General features: G+C 47.3%; 1 protein-coding gene across 1 annotated transcript; it reads right to left on the reverse strand.

The window, feature by feature from the left end:
• Positions 1 to 3660: 3660 nt before the first annotated feature.
• On the reverse strand, positions 3661 to 15551 carry LOC110197762 (uncharacterized). The gene is given in 7 exon segments (XM_078146453.1): positions 3661 to 7320; positions 7323 to 9128; positions 11117 to 11218; positions 12048 to 12174; positions 12649 to 12740; positions 13384 to 13443; positions 15471 to 15551. Coding segments are annotated over 5 exon segments (2256 nt in total). The 5' UTR covers positions 12682 to 12740; positions 13384 to 13443; positions 15471 to 15551; the 3' UTR covers positions 3661 to 7132.
• Between the last annotated feature and the right edge of the window lie 1128 nt (positions 15552 to 16679).

Below are 16679 nucleotides of genomic sequence, written 5' to 3' on the forward strand. Positions count from 1 at the left end.
CAAGCTCACATCCTTGTTTCACTCCATTGGTGACTGGGAAAGCTGGAGAGTATCATCCCTGCACAAGCATGTCATCATGAAATTGGCAAACAATACTGATGAACTTCTCTAGGCAACCAAATTTTGACATAATTTTCGATAAACTCAAATAATACCTATTCTCTCTAATCCTCCAAATACAATCTCTTGATCCATTCAATCCAAGAGATATTTTCTAATATCTTTCTTCCATGTCATGACTAAACAGCTGTTCATGCTCATTTACAACTGCTGTGTCCAACTCAGGTGGGTAACATTCCTTTTCAAGGGAATATAATGGGGGAACTGAGCCTGGAGGATCCCATCTTAGACTGAGGCTAAAATTGTCCTCTCATCTTTTCTTGATGCTGACTTCCCACAAGTATCATATTCTCTCTGAGTAGCTTGAGGCATTTCTCTCAGATGGTGGATTATTATCAATGGATTATTATGATCCATTAGACAATTCAAAATAAAATCCCATGAGCTTTTCCCCCCCTCAAATAGCAAGTTTCACTAATCACAGCTTAGAAAAAACTTTTCCAGGATTTACATCTCAAATTTAAATTTGTCCTGGTGTAAAAAGCCAATCATTATGATGAGGTTTAGGGGTGCTGGGACCCCAAAACCACAACACATAGGTCCTGTCCAAAAGAATTTGACCCAAGCCTTCTTTCAGTCAAAGGTTTATTAGAACATCCATCATATTGCGCAGACTCTTAAGGAGTCTGAATGTTAGTGAACTATTGGCTAGATTATAAGAATCTAAGCAAGCATCTTAATGGAGAGAAGAAGGACCTTATATACACAAAAGACTATGGGAAGGATCTAGGAGTGGTCAAGTAGTCTATGAGGTACTAGAACTCCAGGGACCTGGACCACTTGGAGCCTAGATAGGATTAAGTGTGGGAAGTCGCCTGGGGCCATAGGTAGGTAAGACAATGGAGGGCTAGGCTAGGTTAAGGATAACAGAATTGAGAGAATGGGTGTAGCCACAATGAAAGGCCAGTTGATGGGATTATAGCCTCAGGCTAATGCCAGAGATTTGGCTATATGGTAAAAGTCCAGGATTTTTTTCCTTTTTGGGATCTAGATAATCCTCATCAGTTACAAATTTCTATGTACTTGCAAAATCTCAGTAAGCCATAAACCAAAAAAGCTTTTTGGCAAATTTACACATTAAAATAATCAGCAATAGTCAAATTATTTTAGCTGTAACCAAATTATGAAAAGTTGTTTGACATAACTGATACAAAAAGTTCACCAATTTGAAACTTGAAACAAACCCATTACAAATCAGGTGATTTCAGTTTTGTTAAATGCATTTCCAAATTACATTACACAGAGAATCAACATCTCATCATTAACAGTTAAAACTACAACTTTGAAAAGAACATGCTTACACAAGTTCAGAGGCTAGTTTCTTCACCTTGAGCAAGATGTGCTAAACCTGGGTGATGCTTCCAGGCAAATGTTGCCAGAGGATCCAAGGTCATTGCCAGGGGAGCCATGCTGTAGCTGCTGCCCCTCCTCCCTCCTTCCTTTCCCCAGGTAGAGGAGGGAGAAATCAAAGGTGAGAGGGAAAGGGTGAAACACTCCTATGAGAGGGGTTAACAGATACCCTCTTGACTCAAGGGAAGGGAATCACCAGGTTGTATAGACTCCTTAATGATTCATCACAAAACTTCCAGAATCTGCTAAGATGTTTTTAGCCATTCTAACGTTTTCCTATAACCTCCATGAAGGAGGATTCAGGGGTGTAGAAGGAAGGGAGTTAGTAAGCCTCAGGATATCAAAAAGCAACTGCAGTTTTTCCAATTCTCTAGCACCGAGAGAATTGACAGAATTGGGCATGCACTTCCTGATAGGGCATCCATCCTTGTCCTCTATGCTGTGGAAGGTGTACCCAGGTCCTTGGCTTTGAATTGAACCACTGGACCAAGAGCATGACAGCATCAGGCCAAGTGTAAGACAGCTTCATAACTGTTTGCCCCAAAAGCATCTCCAAGCCTTGGTGCTTGGGGAGCAACCCCAACTGCAGAGCAAGAAAAGGGAGGGGGTTTACTTACTTTCCAGTCTTGGCTAGAGAACTTGGGATTAGGCAGTTTCCTCATATAGGACACCAAAATGTTGAGGTTTAGGGGTTAGGGTGCTGGGACCCCAAAATCACAACACATGGGTGCTGCCTGAAAGATTTTGACCCAAGACTTCCTTCAGCCAAAGACAAGGTTTATTAGAACATCCATCATATTAGGCAGACTTTTAAGGAGTCTGAACATTAGTGAGCTATTGGCTAGATTTTAAGAATCTGGGGCAATTGTTCAAATTTCTAATTTGCCCCCTAGTTCTAGACTATCAGAGCAGTTTTCCTTGATACTTTCTTGAAAGATGATGTCTAAGCTCTTTTTTTGATCATGGCCTTCAGATAGCCCAATAATTTTTAATTGTCTCTCCTGGATCTATTCTCCAGGTCAGTTTTTTTTTCCAATGGGATATTTCACATTGTTTTCTATTTTTTCCATTCTTTTTGATTTGTTTTACAGTGTCTTGATTTCTCATAAAGACTCTAGCTTCCAATTGCTCCATTCTAATTTTTAAGGAAGTATTTTCTTCAGTAAGCTTTTGAACTTCCCTTTCCATTTGGCCAATTTTGCTTTTTAAGTCATTCTTCTCCTCATTGGCTTTTTGGACCTGTTTTGCCATTTGGGTTAGGCTATTTTTAAGGGGTTATTTTCTTCATTATTTTTTGGGTCTCCTTTAGCAAGCTGTTTACTTGTTTTTCATGATTTTCTTACATCACTCTCCTTTCTCTTCCCAGTTTTCCCTCTACTTCTCTTACTTGCTTCTCAAAGTCCTTTTTGAGCTCTTCCATGGCCTGGGACCAATTCACATTTTTCTTGGAGGCTTTGGATGTGGGAGCTTGGACTTTGTTGTCTTCTTCTGCTTGTATGTTTTGATCTTCTTTGTCACCAAAGTAAGATTCTATGGTCTGACTTTTTTGTGAGGTTGGCTCATGATCACAGTCAATTAGTTGAGTTTTAAACTCTTTGTTAAGGTAGGCATCTGCTTCCAGTGGGGAGAATGTACTGTCCCAAGCTTCGAGGGTTTTGTGCAGTTGTTTACAGAGATACTTCTAGGGACCTGTAAATTTTCAGTTCTTCCAAGGTAGTATGATAAGGGATGAGGTGTTTACTTATTTCCTGGCCTGTGCTCTGGTCTACGAGTGACCACAAGCACTCTTTTCTGCCTTGGAACCATGAGGAGGATTTTCTCTGCACCACCATTACAAGTGCCACCACACCAGCACTCCTCCTTGCCCCCAGGACTGCCACCTAGAAGTGTGACCCAGATCCAAGCACTGGCAAAGCAAGAGAATCCTGTCTCAGCACCAGCAGAAAGATCCCTGCAATCTCCCTCTGATCAGCCACTTGATTCCGCCTCAGTCTGTGGGCCAGAAGCCCTAGAAGCAGCCGCCACCCTGGGGCTGTGTTTGGGGACTAGGGCTAGGAAATAATCTCTCCTGTTAAGTAGTGCTTATTTCTTATAGTGTTATGAATTTAGAAATGGAACGAGGGAACAAAGAGATAATGTCATCCAACTCATTAACTAAAAATAGTAAAAAATGAAACAAAACACACAAAATCAGCTTGCTTATGAATTTTAATCTGATGAAGTTATTTCCTAATAATATGTCACCATATGCTAAGTCACGGTTAAAGTAAATAGTGAACCCTCTGAAGGGGTTGTATATATTCATATTCACTCTATTTGAAGTTATATTTATGTAAAGTATGGTAATTAATTTCATTTTAATGGAAATACGCCATGCAAATATGAATAGTGCACACTTCTTAGAAATGCATTACTTGCACTAATTGGGACATAGCTGTAAAGTAACTGAAAACCAGTGAAATAAAATAAAAACAATTCTCACTCAGTCCCCCATTTCTCTACCCAGAGACATGAGATGTATTTAATCAATTATTTGCCTGGATCAAGAAAAGTTATTCTAGGCAACCAAGATTTTACTTTTAATGTTATTTTTATTTAAATTATTATAGCCCTTGTTCTCAGCATCCAAATTCACTTGGCATCACTTCTAATGGGACTTCCTATGATATCCTTTCTTATGGTAAAATATAATTTCATTACATTCATAAATCACAAATTGTTGTCACTGACCAATCAATAGTCACTTACGTTGTGTTTTTTTTTTCCTCCAGAGAAAGTACTTCTACGCATACATTAGTACACACGGGGCCTTCTATTTTTGACTCTCTTAAGGGCACTGTGACCAGTAATACAGCCTGATCATTTTTACATCTGAGACAAGTAAGAACCAAAATGAAAAAATTGTAGTAAGTGGTAAATCCAAGTCTTCTCACTCCCAGGTCCAAGTTCTTTTGATCTTTCAATGAAATTTGCCTTCTGTATCAAATGAGATGATATGATTTTGGCACTCTGTTGACTAGGCATTGCGTCTTCATCACTGGGGAGATGAAATGTTGTAGTGGGAAGAGTGTGGACACAGAGTGAAGCAAGATGTGCTTTTGAGTCCCATCTCTGACATTTAGAAGGTCTTTCAAATAGAAATTTAAAATGAGATCATGTGTCTTAAAAATCTTAGAGTTTTTTATGCTGTGGACAACTTTCAACTTACTAAATTCTACATTTCCAGTATCCAAAGTAGAAGATTAATTTATGCTTCTCCCACTCTTGTTAAGAAGGTCTTTCTGACAAGAAGTGCTATACAAAAGTGGACCAGACATTCCAAGGAGAAAGTGGGTTCTTCCTTGACAGAGGTTTGTCAGCAGATACTAAATGACCACTTCCCAGGATTATTATAGATAATATTCCTGTTTAGATTTGTGATGGTCTAGAGAGCCTCTGAAGTCTCTTCAATGTTTGATTGTATATTTAGGAATGGACCATTGTCACAGAATGCATGTGACCTAGCTCTTGACACCAAGGCCTCTCTTTAATCAGTATGCCTGGCTACCTCTCTCATATATACATATGTGTGTATGTATATGTATATGCACATGCAGACATACACAAATCTATGCATATGTCTGTGTACGCACATATATAATATGCGTATGTATGTATGTTGGGGTGGTCTATGAGTAGGTATAGGTGAGTTGGTATGTTTGGTGTATGTATGAGCTACAAGTGAGATAAAGACAATATTTACTCATACTCATAGATCCCCCAAAATAACAGAAGCCATAGTATTGGTGGATGATATGATGTAACATGGAATAGCCACCCCTCAGTGTAACACAACATATATATCATATGACCACTGAAGTGGAACATTTTGATTGATACTTGCTTCTCTATAGCTTGACTTGTTCACCCCAACCTACACTCATTCTGTCAGTTGTTTCCACAGATGGACCACCACCACATGGTTTCATGGTTTCACTCAAAGTCTCCCCGGGTCCTAGTTGTAATTCTATTGAGGGGAAATACACTTCTACTCACCACACCAACTCTTGAATCTCCATCTTAGGTGTGTCCTAGTCATATAATCAGCCACTCAGTATATTGATGGTTAGGTCTTAAACATAGCCATTATTTAACCAATGACACAAAAATATCATAGGTACCATTACATATTAAAGTCAATACATAAATAATAAAATTTATTATAATACCAATATAAACCCGAGTCACGATTTTAAATAAATGCATTGAATATTATTGATAAAAAGTAAACACACGCCTACAAGACCTTGTGAAGCAAGCACATGAGAGAAGGACATTCATTTTTTCTGGGTCCCTAACAATTCAGGACTGCATGCTTCCATATAGTTCCCTTCAGGAACACAAACACCACAGGAAACTGATTCTTTGTTCAGAGCTCACCTGAGGATTCCATACCATACATCAGCTGGGCAAATCTTCTTCTCTTACATAGTCAGATATGGAATTTACAAACGATTTCAACTTACATATGAACTTTGAAAGTGTTATCTTGATGTGAATAGCAATTCATTTTAAGACAGAGAACTGACTTCAATGCCAAACAGAGTATTTTTTATTTGACCTTGTAAATAATAGGCAGCTCTTAAAGATTACTGAGTAGAGTATGGTGAGGATGACACGGTCCAATCTGTGCTTGAGGAAGATTATTTTGGTAGCTGAGTGGAGACTGGATCAGAATGAGGAAAGAATCGAGACAGGAAAATCAATTAGAAGGCTATTTCAATAGTCTGGAAGAAAGATGATGAAGATCTAACAAAGATGGTGGTTGTATAAGTAGAGAGAACACATATGAGACATTAGATATGTGAACAACATTTGGACATGTGAGCTGAGTGAGACTGAAAAATCAAGAATAGTATGGAGGATACAAGGATGCGAGCTTAGGCAAATGGGAGGATGGCATTGCCCTTGACAATAACAGGGAAATTTAGAAGAGAGGAGGCCCTGGAAGGGAAAAATAAAGAGTTTTGTTTAAGATGTGATGAGTATGAGTTGTCTCTGAGAAATTGAGTTCCTGATAAACAAAAGGAAGTTGATGTTATGAGACAGATGCATGAGAGAGATTAGGGCTAAATATAAGGGTCTAGCAATTATCTGCATAAAGATGATGATTGAACTGATGGAAGTTGATACTATCACCAACTGAGTTATAGAGTAAAAAGCTACTGGTGGTTTGCAGGGCATGGGCATTCCTGTGTGTTACTTCTATCTGTACCTTTAATGGCCATCATGAGAAAAGCCAACCTCTCAAAGATAATGCACATAAGCACATACACACAGGCACCCATGCACCCAACACTTGACCCGCACTAGCTGTGTGACCTCGGGCAAGTCACTTAACCCCGATTGCCTCACTAAATAAAAAAAAAATGTCTTGGTTAGACAAGATCAGGATGATTAGATTCTGTTCTGAGCACATTGTAGGGAGGAGAAAGTCCAAAGGTGAGTGAGGCCTCAAAGGTGTTCTTATAGTCATTACATTTGTAAGGGTTGCCTTTTTTTCTGGTATGAACTGTCCAGATTTCACTGAAGTCCTATTCTGATCAAGGCATGAAGATCACCATGGATTCTCACTCATCTGGAAAGACTTGGAGTACCAGCCCAACAGCAGTCATCCTAGGAGCTACTCAGCTAATTCAGAAAGGTTAATCCTCAAACTGGCTGTGGGATGATGGATTTGAGGGGGAAAGCCACTCTGGCTGAAGGCTCTCACACATTCTTTACATTCAAAAGGTTCCCCTCCCATAGGAATTCCTTTTGGCTTATTATGAATGAAAACTTGTCTTGAATCAGGATATTCAAAGGGCTTTATGGATTTATGCTCTGTTGGATAATGGGCGAGTTGTGCCTGAAGGCCTTCTCACATTCACTGAATCCAAAGGGCTTCTTGTCTGTATGAATTCGCTGATGTTTAGTGAGGTTTCCCCTCTGGCTGAAATATTTCCCACATTCTTTACATTCAAAAGGTTTCTCTCCAGTATGAATTCTTCTATGTCCATTAAGGTTTCCCCTCCGGCTGAAGACTTTCCCACATTCAATACACATAAAGGGTTTTTCACCAGTATGAATTTTGTGATGTACAGTAAGGTGTACCTTCCGGCTAAAGGCTTTCCCACACTCACTACAGACAAACGGTTTCTCACCAGTGTGAATTCTCTGATGATAAACAAGGGTTGTTCTGTGGCTGAAATTCTTCCCACATTCACTACATTCAAATGGTTTCTCTCCAACATGAATCCTCTGATGTTCAGTCAGGCTCCCCCTCCAGCTGAAATTTTTTCCACATTCATTGCATTCAAATGGTTTCTCTCCAGTGTGAATTCTTTGGTGTGCATTAAGGCTTTTCCTTCTGCTAAAGGATTTCCCACATTCATTACACACAAAGGGTTGGTCGCCAGTGTGCATTCTTTGACGTAGAGTAAGTCTGGAGTTGTTGCTAAAGGCTTTCCCACATTCATTGCATTCAAAGGGTTTTTCACCAATGTGAATTATCTGATGTTCAGTAAGTCTTGCCCTCCTACTGAAGCATTTACCACATACATTACATTCAAAGGGTTTCTCACCAGTATGAATTCTCTGATGATAAAAAAGGGATTTCTTATGGCTAAAAAATTTCCCACATTTATTGCATTCAAAGGGCTTCTCCCCAGCATGAATTTTCTGATGATCAGTAAGACTTCCCTTTCGAGTGAAAGATTTCCCACATTCATTACATTCAAAGGGTTTCTCTCCAGCATGAATTCTCTGATGTTCAGTAAGTCTTCCTCTACGACTAAAGGCTTTCCCACACTCATTACATTCAAAAGGTCTCTCTCCAGTATGAATACTTCTATGTTCATTAAGGTGTCCCCTCTGGCTGAAGGCTTTCCCACATTCATTACATGTATAGGGTTTCTGTCCAGTGTGAATTCTCTGGTGTAAAATAAGGTATCTCTTTTGAGTAAAGGACTTCCCACATTCATTACATTCATAGGGCTTTTGCCCAGTATGAACGGTTTTATGTACATTAAGGTGACCCCTTTGGCTGAAGACTTTCCCACATTCATTACATTCATAGGGCTTCTCCCCAGTGTGAATTTTCTAATGTACAATAAGGTATCTTCTCTGGCTAAAGACCTTCCCACATTCATTACATTCATATGACTCACCTTCAATATTTTCTAGGTTAACGTGAATGAGGTCTGAATGGTAATTGAAGGATTTTCTGTATTTATTGTACTTACATATCTTCTTCCCAAAGGCTATTCTAGTATGTTTAATTATGTCTGAAAACTGCTTGAAGCTCTTTCCGAGGCATTCGTATTTATGGAGATATTTTGCTGCAGGGACTGTCTGTTGTGGATCATGGCCAGAACTCTGACTGAAACTTCTCCTAAATGTTTTCCTTCCATCAGCCTTCACCTGAGAAGAGCTTCTGTAAGCAACTGTGAGCTGCCCCAGCCGTTTCTCTCGGGTGCCCCACTGCCTCTCCGACCTGATGATATGTTCCCAAACTTCTTCCATCTTAGAATCCCAGGGATAGCTTCTTTCAAGTTCTTCCTCAGACGATGCCTCCATCCAAATTCCCTGCATTGAAGCTGAATCCAGGATTTCACACCCACTCTCCTGATTAAGGAAATCTGAAAGAAACAACTAAGTGTTGAAGTTGATGCTCTTTGTGCATTATGACAACCGTCACAACGATTCTACATTCTGTCTCCTACATCAAGAAGAATGATGACCAAGAAGCTTCAAGGCATCTAACATAGACTTCTAAGAGTGCACGAGGTGGTCCTAATGTTGCACCCTCTGCCCAAGGCTACATGGATCATATTTCAGGTAAAAGATGCCATCAGAGAATCCTTTCCGGTAATTGTTGGGAAGATCCCAAAAATTCAAAAAGAAGAAATGGTTGGTGGGGAGAGGCAGCCCGATATAATCCAAAGAGCACTGAACTGGGTCACAGGACTTGGGCCAAAATCACAGCCTTTGCCTTCTACCATGTAGATTATGTCGGGCAAATTATGTAGTTAGCCTCTCTCTGCCTCAGTTTCCTCACCTGTAAAACAAAAGAGGTGGGTCAGCTGGCCTGGCTGGCCTCCTCCAGCTCTAGACTGTGTGTGCCAAAACTCAGGAAATGATTGGCAAACAGATGGGTTGTGAGCACGTAAAGGAAAACCAGTTACTAAGAGCCGTGAAAAACCACCGTCAATTCTTTGATAAAGCCTCTGGGCTGGCTGATGAGGTGATGTCGTAGACTTAGACGGAGATGAGCGGACTTCAGCAAGCACATGTTTGAGGATCGTATTCCAGACCTGGAGCTGGAAAGGACCTCTGTGGCCCACACTCCCAAGCCCCCATTTCAGAGAGGAGGAGACTGAGGCCGAGAGCCCAAGCACCTCTCCCAGGTTGCCAGCTCGCAGTAGGAACGAGAACAGGCTGTACTCCTATAGCACACTGATGTCACTTCATGTGATCCCCACAACCGCCTGAGAGGAAGGTGCTTTCATTTACCCCATTTCACAGATAAAGAATATGCATCAAGTGACTGGCCCAGGGTCACACCAGCAAGTGCCTGAGGCAGAGTCTGAACTCGAGTCTTCCTGACTCCAAGACCAGTCCCCACTGCCCTCAAGATACTTTTCTAGATGAGATGGTGAATCACAGATATGAGGCTGAACAATCATTCTACCAAGAGTCGCTGATGTCACTCATCCCAGGAAAGAGAGAGGTAATGTAATGGAAGTGTTGCGTGTGGATCTGAATTCAGTTCAATTCTGCCTCATGATGCTCCACTGGCACACAGTGCCTCAGTTTCCTCATCAGCCAGGGGTTCTGTGATGGAAGCCTGACTGGTGCGGTTTTTATTGACACGACCATGACCTTGGCCATGTGTGTTCAACATGGGCATCTACACCGTGGATGAAAACACAGGAAATTGTTTTAAATAGTAGGTAGAAATCTTTGAGGTCTGCATGTATGAAATGCAGGTGTAGACAGTGAGAGGCAGCAAGGTGCATTGTGTTAGACCTGGGCCAAGAAGACCTGAGTTTGAATCCAGCCCCAGACACTTACTAGACAGCTGTGTGACCCTGGACGTTCCCTTAATCTCTCCATGCCTCCACTGCCCACCAAAAAAAGGGGATAACTAACCAGCCTCCTAGAGTTGTTATGAACATGAAACAACCTGAGCAAAGCACTCGGCACACCTTCAGTGACCAAGGCAGAGTTCCAAGGGACTCCCCCATCTCAATCTGGGGACACCCACAGTTGGAGGGCTTAGTGAGGACAGAGAAGGCACGGCCAGCCAGAGGAGGGGGCAACAAACAGGGTCCAGTCAGTCTGCAAACGGGCAATTATTAAGTGCTTCCTGGTTGTGTCTACCCTCAAGGAGCACACAGGCTGAGTGGAGGAGCCGACCCTGGGCCAGTCACTTAATGCAGTCAGCTTTCATACCCCTGGTGCACTTGGCGTCCACGGCCTCAGGGCCACACGACGGTCCAGGGACAGAGGCACCCTTGTCATTATTGTCCCTATTTGACAGACAGGGAAACTGAGGCAGGCTCAGAGAGGCATGTCACCTTGTGTCCGACCTCTCAAAGGCACTGCCTGGCTCTCACATACTCACCTGCCCCAGGGCCTCTAGGGAATTTCTGCTCTGGCATCCGGGGCACTTCTCCTCTCTCCAACTGGGAGATCACGTCTGGTTTGGAAACTGGACAGTCTGCGCCTGGGAGAGAGGACAGAGCTGGACTCAGGGGCTGGATTCCCATGCCAGGCACAGCCAGGACCACTGGTGTGGCTTTGATGAGACAGCAGCTCCAGGCTTGATCAGGAAGCCCCTGAGGGTGGTCCAAAGGACCCTGAAGGACGGAGGAAGATGTTCCCAGGCCACGGGCCATCGCTCCATTCAATTCCCCAGGCACCACACCCCAAATGAGCAAATGAGGAATGAAGGCACCCCAAGGGATGAGGTACAACCTCAGTGCCATCGCCCCACCCAGTGAGCTGCCCAATCCTTCCCCCTCCTTAAGGAGGGCTCCCTCCTCCTCAATGGCCTCCCCATTCACAGGATCACTGATGCAGAGCTGAAAGGGAGCCTGGAGGAAACCAGGCCAACTCCCTCACTTTACAGGTAGGTAAACTGAGGCAGAGAATTGTTAGGCTTAGCCAGGTCACTCCCATCCTTCCCTGCAGCACCTAAAGGGCAGATTCCACCATGTCACTGCTCCCCACTTCAAATTCCTAGAAGCCAAACCAAAGTCGCCTACCTGGCATTTCCTAGGGGCTGGCCCCTCCCACAGGGTGGGCTCTCTCCTCACCTCCGCCTCTCCCAGGCTCCCCCTCGCCCCCCAGCTGATCCTGCCTCCCCTCTTGGCTTCCTTTCCATCTGGTATGCATCTTACTGGAAACCTCTTGAGGGCAGGGACTAGTTTTGACTTTCTTTATACGCCCAGCACTTAGTAGGGCCTGGCACATAGTAGGCGCTTAACCAATGGCCATTACTAACCAATCATCAGCTTGTGAAACGCTGGCTCTCAGGACAAAGACGTCCTTACCCAGGAAAACGAGGTGCTCATAATTCTCCAGCATCACGTCCTGGTACAGGGCCCTCTGCGAGGCGTCCAGCTGGGTCCACTCCTCCTGGGTGAAGGCCACGGCCACATCCTTGAATGTCACCAATTCCTGAAATGCAGGCCCACTCTGTGTCCCCCAAAGACCGGCCCTGCCCTGGGCCTCAGGGGACCCTGAAAGGGGCAGAATCTCCAGGAAGCTGCATCTCCCGCCTTTGTGAAAGTGCCCCTTGCGGCAGCCGGCACAGCCTGGCCCGGCCTGGCCACCTTGATGGAGGGATGGGAGAGGACATGGCTAGGCAAGGCCCGTAAGGGGCATGGAGCGGGGAGGGGGAAGGAGCCACTGAGGCCAAGACCATGACAAGCTCCCGGTCAGGCTCCTTTAACAACACCCCCCCCACTTCCCCGCCAAGCTCCTCCACCCCTCCTGCATCTCCCCCAGCCTTTCCCAGGACCGTGCATGTGCACGCCACACACACATACACACACACACACACACACACACACACACACACACACACACACACACTGAAGAGGTGAAGAGGGTCGTGGCCCTCTGAGAAAGGCAACAATGGGTCAAACTCACCAGGGAAGTGGCTGTGGAGAAGCCAGAAGGCATCCCGGCCTCCCCCTTCAGGCTCCTGCCCGGGCACAGGTTGGAGGCTGGCGAAGGCCAAGCTGGAGGTGGAGAAGGAATCAGGAGGGAGGCCTGGGGAGCCCCCAGCCCCACGCCACAAGCCTTCTTCCAGGCTCCTGGCTGCCTCTGCCAGCACCTTCCTCCTTTCTTGGCTCTGCCCTGCCTGACCACTGCCCCTCTGTGGCTCACAGGCCCCCCAGCTCCTGCCTCATCACTGATGATTCTCAGGTGGACCCCCGCACTGTCACAGCCAGAGGCCTCCTCAGTGACTGCCCTCTGAGGCCCTCGTCCGCCTCCCCAGTGACCCCTTAGCCCAACCCCCTCCCACCCCATATCCTGAAATGCCCCCCTCTCCTCCCAAACCGCTCCCTCCGCTCCCCACTCCACACCTGGGGAGGCCCAGCACAGCCTGAGCCTGTAGTCACCAAGTCATCCGCCTTCAGTCGGGTCTCACTTTTCGTGACCCATGGGGGGTTTTCTTGGCAAGGACACTAGAATGGTTTGCCATTTCCTCCTCCTCCGGTGGATTAAGGCAAACAAGGTTAAGTGACTCGTCCAGCATCACACAGCTAGTAAGCGTCTGAGACCACATCTGAACTCAGATTTTCCTGACTCCAGACCAGAGCTCTATCCACAGAGACACCTAGCCAGCAAGTTCAAATTCTGCCCCCCCCCAACACTTACCGGATAACTTTGCATGCCTAGACAAGTCACTCCACCTCTGTCTGCCTCAGGCTTTCCCAACTGTAAAATGGGATAATAAAATCACCTTCCTCCCAGGGTTGCAGTGATGAGATCCTGTTGTAAAGTGCTCAGCCCAGGGCTGGGCACACAGCAGGTACTTAGTAAATGCTTATTTCTCCCCCCCTCCCTGATGTGCATTACCCCCACACTCTGCTCCCAATTGAAACTCCAGGAGGGCAGGGACCAGGCCTTCCAACAGCGGGAGGGGGGGGGAACCCCCAGGCTTGGCTCCTGGCTGTAACTCCCACCGGGCTCCTCCTCCAATGTGAGGGCAGAACACACCATGAGGGCCTTTGGACCCTGGCTGCGGCCCCCAGACCAGCCCCCGCAGCCCTGGCATCGATGCCAACAATAATAATTGGCTTCCGACGTAACCCCCCAGGGCCAGGGCAGCGAGGCCAGTAGCTGCCAGCTCAGGAGCCCCGATGGGGCAGGGGCGGTGCCCAGAGGCAGGGAGCTGGATTTCCTCGAGGCCTTGGGGCCTGGGAGCCCCTCAAGTAGCCGAAAGGAAAGGCCTGGAGCCAGGCCTGCATGTGTTCAGGGCCATCAGTCCGACCCTTCCCGAGGAGAGGAGAATCTGCTTGGTCAGAGCAGAGATCAGATGTTCCCCTGAACAGGCCCAACAAGGAGCCCCGGCCAACTTACAAAGAGGTCAGGCGAGGCTGGCTGGAAGCTGGTGGACAGAAAGCCAGTGTTTATTGAGCTCCTACTGCACGAGGCCACTGTGCTATGCCTAAGGAAACTGGAGGGACTGGAAGGTGAGGTGGGTGGGGCTGACTGCCTAGGATTGGAAGGTGAGGAGGGTGGGGCCAACCCTGCCCAGGTGGGAGGGACAGAAAGATAAGGTGGGTGGGCCAGCCCTGCCCAAGTGGGAGGGGCAGATGGGTAAGGTGGGTGGGGCTGACTATCCAGGATTGGAAAGTGAGGTGGGCGGGGCCAACAGGTGGGTGGGGCTGAAAGATGAGGTAGGTGGGGCCAACTGCAGGAGGGAAGGGCAGAAGGGTGAGGTAGGTAGGACCAACCCTGCCCAGGTGGAAGGGGCAGAAAAATAAGGTGGGTGGGGCCAGCCCTGCCCAAGTGGGCGGGGCAGATGGGTGAGGTGGGCGAGTTAGGGTTAGGGTTAGCCAACCCTGCCCAGGTAGGTAGGGCTGAAATCTGAGGTGGGTGGGGCCAACTGCGGGGGGGGGGGGCAGAACTGACACTTCTCACCTACATTACCACTCCCCTGGAGCCTGGGACCCCTAGGTATTAATCAGCGTTTGGAGCACAGATGGAAAGGAAAGCTCCGAGTCTGAATCCTGCCTCCCGTGTTTACCGTTGGTGTGACCTTGGGCAAGTTAATCTTTGCTAACTTCAGTTTCCCTGTCTGTAAAATGGGATCCCGGCAGCCCCTTGGAGTTTGTAAAGAGCTTGCAAACCTTAAAGCGCCTTAAGAATAAAATTCTCTGGCCCAGGCAAAGGCTCGGAGGCGGGAGATGGCAGGGGAACCAGCTGCAGGAAGAAGGAAGGGGCCCGACGAGGACTCTTTTTCGGGGGTCTTATAGGATCACCCGTCTGCACCAAGTGTCTAACTCCGCCCTCCCTGAAACCACGCCCCCCCACCCTTAACTACCCTTCCCAGGATGCACCGGGACGACGCCCTCAACTCTCCAGAACAGCTATCAGCAAATCCCAAAGGACGCGACACGAAGAAGTGCGCCCGCGCAATATCGACTAAGAACTACTCTTCCCAACGTGCACCGGACCACGCCCTCATTCCCCAGGGAAACAAAGCCCTAAAGATGAACTACAGAAGGAAGTGCGCCTGCGCAGTACCCGACTCTGAACTACCCTTCCCAGGATGCGTCAGGGCCGCCGCCCCCTCAGAACAACAGCGGCGGGAGAAGTGCGCCTACCCAGCTGGACAGGGCTGCGGCTGGAGGCTGGTGTGTCGCCGGTCATTCCCTGCCACCGGAGGCGTCGCCCAGAGCCCCAGGAAGGATGAAGCCCCGGACTTCCTTCTGCCTGTCTCTCTGCCTATTACTCACCTGCCGGCGCCGGGAGAACCGAAGAAGGGTCGGCCTACGAGGGTTCTGCGCTTGCGCGAGCCGAGTACTCCAGCCAAACTACCCTTCCCAGAAGACAGCGGGGTGCGAGCGGAGCTTGTGGGAAGTGGAGTCCGTTCCGCTAGAAGCGGGCGCCTGAGCGTATTCTGGGTAGTGTAGTCCAGGGCTGGCTCCCGTGTGCCGCGAGCTCACCCTTGGCCTGCTCACCCATTTAAGAGAGGAAGAAACGAAGTGCTCGCACGGGATGCAGATCAGCCTGGCTGTGGACTAGGAAGTCACCGTGTGGCGCAGGCTTCCCTCTTTCCCGGCCTTCAAGACCCCCTTGCACCCCGCAGGTGATCGGGGTTCGGTCGGGTGGAGAGTGAGGAGACGCCCCCCAGACCGCCCCTTTCTCCTCCCCTTGGGTGGTCCTGGGCTCAGGACTTCTCCCTGCAGCCAGTGGGGGCGGGGCAGGCCCCTTCACGTCCCTTATACTAATTAATAATATTAATAATAATAATAATGCTGATAATACCCCTGCTAGTGTCTGTGGGGCTACCGAGGTGCAAAGCGCTTTACAAAGCGGGGGGCAGGGGCGCTGTTACCCCTACTTTACAGAGGAGGAAACTGAGGCAGGCCGAGCATGGGGACTGTCTTTGCCTGCGTGCCCCCCAGCACAGCGTGTTCAGTTGTCCAGAGAGCTAGCCCGGCTCTCTCTGGCTCCATGTGGGGTTTTCTTGGCAGAGATCCTGCAGCGGTTGGCCATTTCCTTCCCCAGTCATTTTACAGAGGAGGAAACTGAGGCCAGCGAGGACGTGCCTGAGGCCACATTCGAACTTTGCCCCCGGCCCGGCGCTCTGTGCACTATGGCGCCCCCTAGCGGCCCCGGCGGCGTTTCATTGGAATGGCCTCAGGCGTTGCTGCTGCTGCTGTGCTGCTCGGGACGCCTGGACCATCTCTGCATTGGTCGGCCAGGCTGTGATCCCCGCTTGTAGCCGTTATTAAAAATAGGTTTACGTGTTTTATTTCTCCGTTTGATACGTACACTTACCAATGTCCTTCCAGTCTCTGTCTCCCTGGCAGAGGAGGAGCGTAATAGTCAGGGATATCAATCAAGCAATGACTAGTCAGCCAGCACTTATTGTGCTCCTACTATGTGCTAGGCAGCGCAGCTAGCTGGCACAGTGGATAGAGTGCTGGGCCTAGAGTCAG

This window comes from Phascolarctos cinereus, unplaced genomic scaffold (assembly GCF_003287225.1).
Source record: "Phascolarctos cinereus isolate Bilbo 61053 unplaced genomic scaffold, phaCin_HiC Scaffold_726;HRSCAF=1367, whole genome shotgun sequence".
In the NCBI taxonomy this organism is placed as follows: Eukaryota; Metazoa; Chordata; class Mammalia; order Diprotodontia; family Phascolarctidae; genus Phascolarctos; species Phascolarctos cinereus.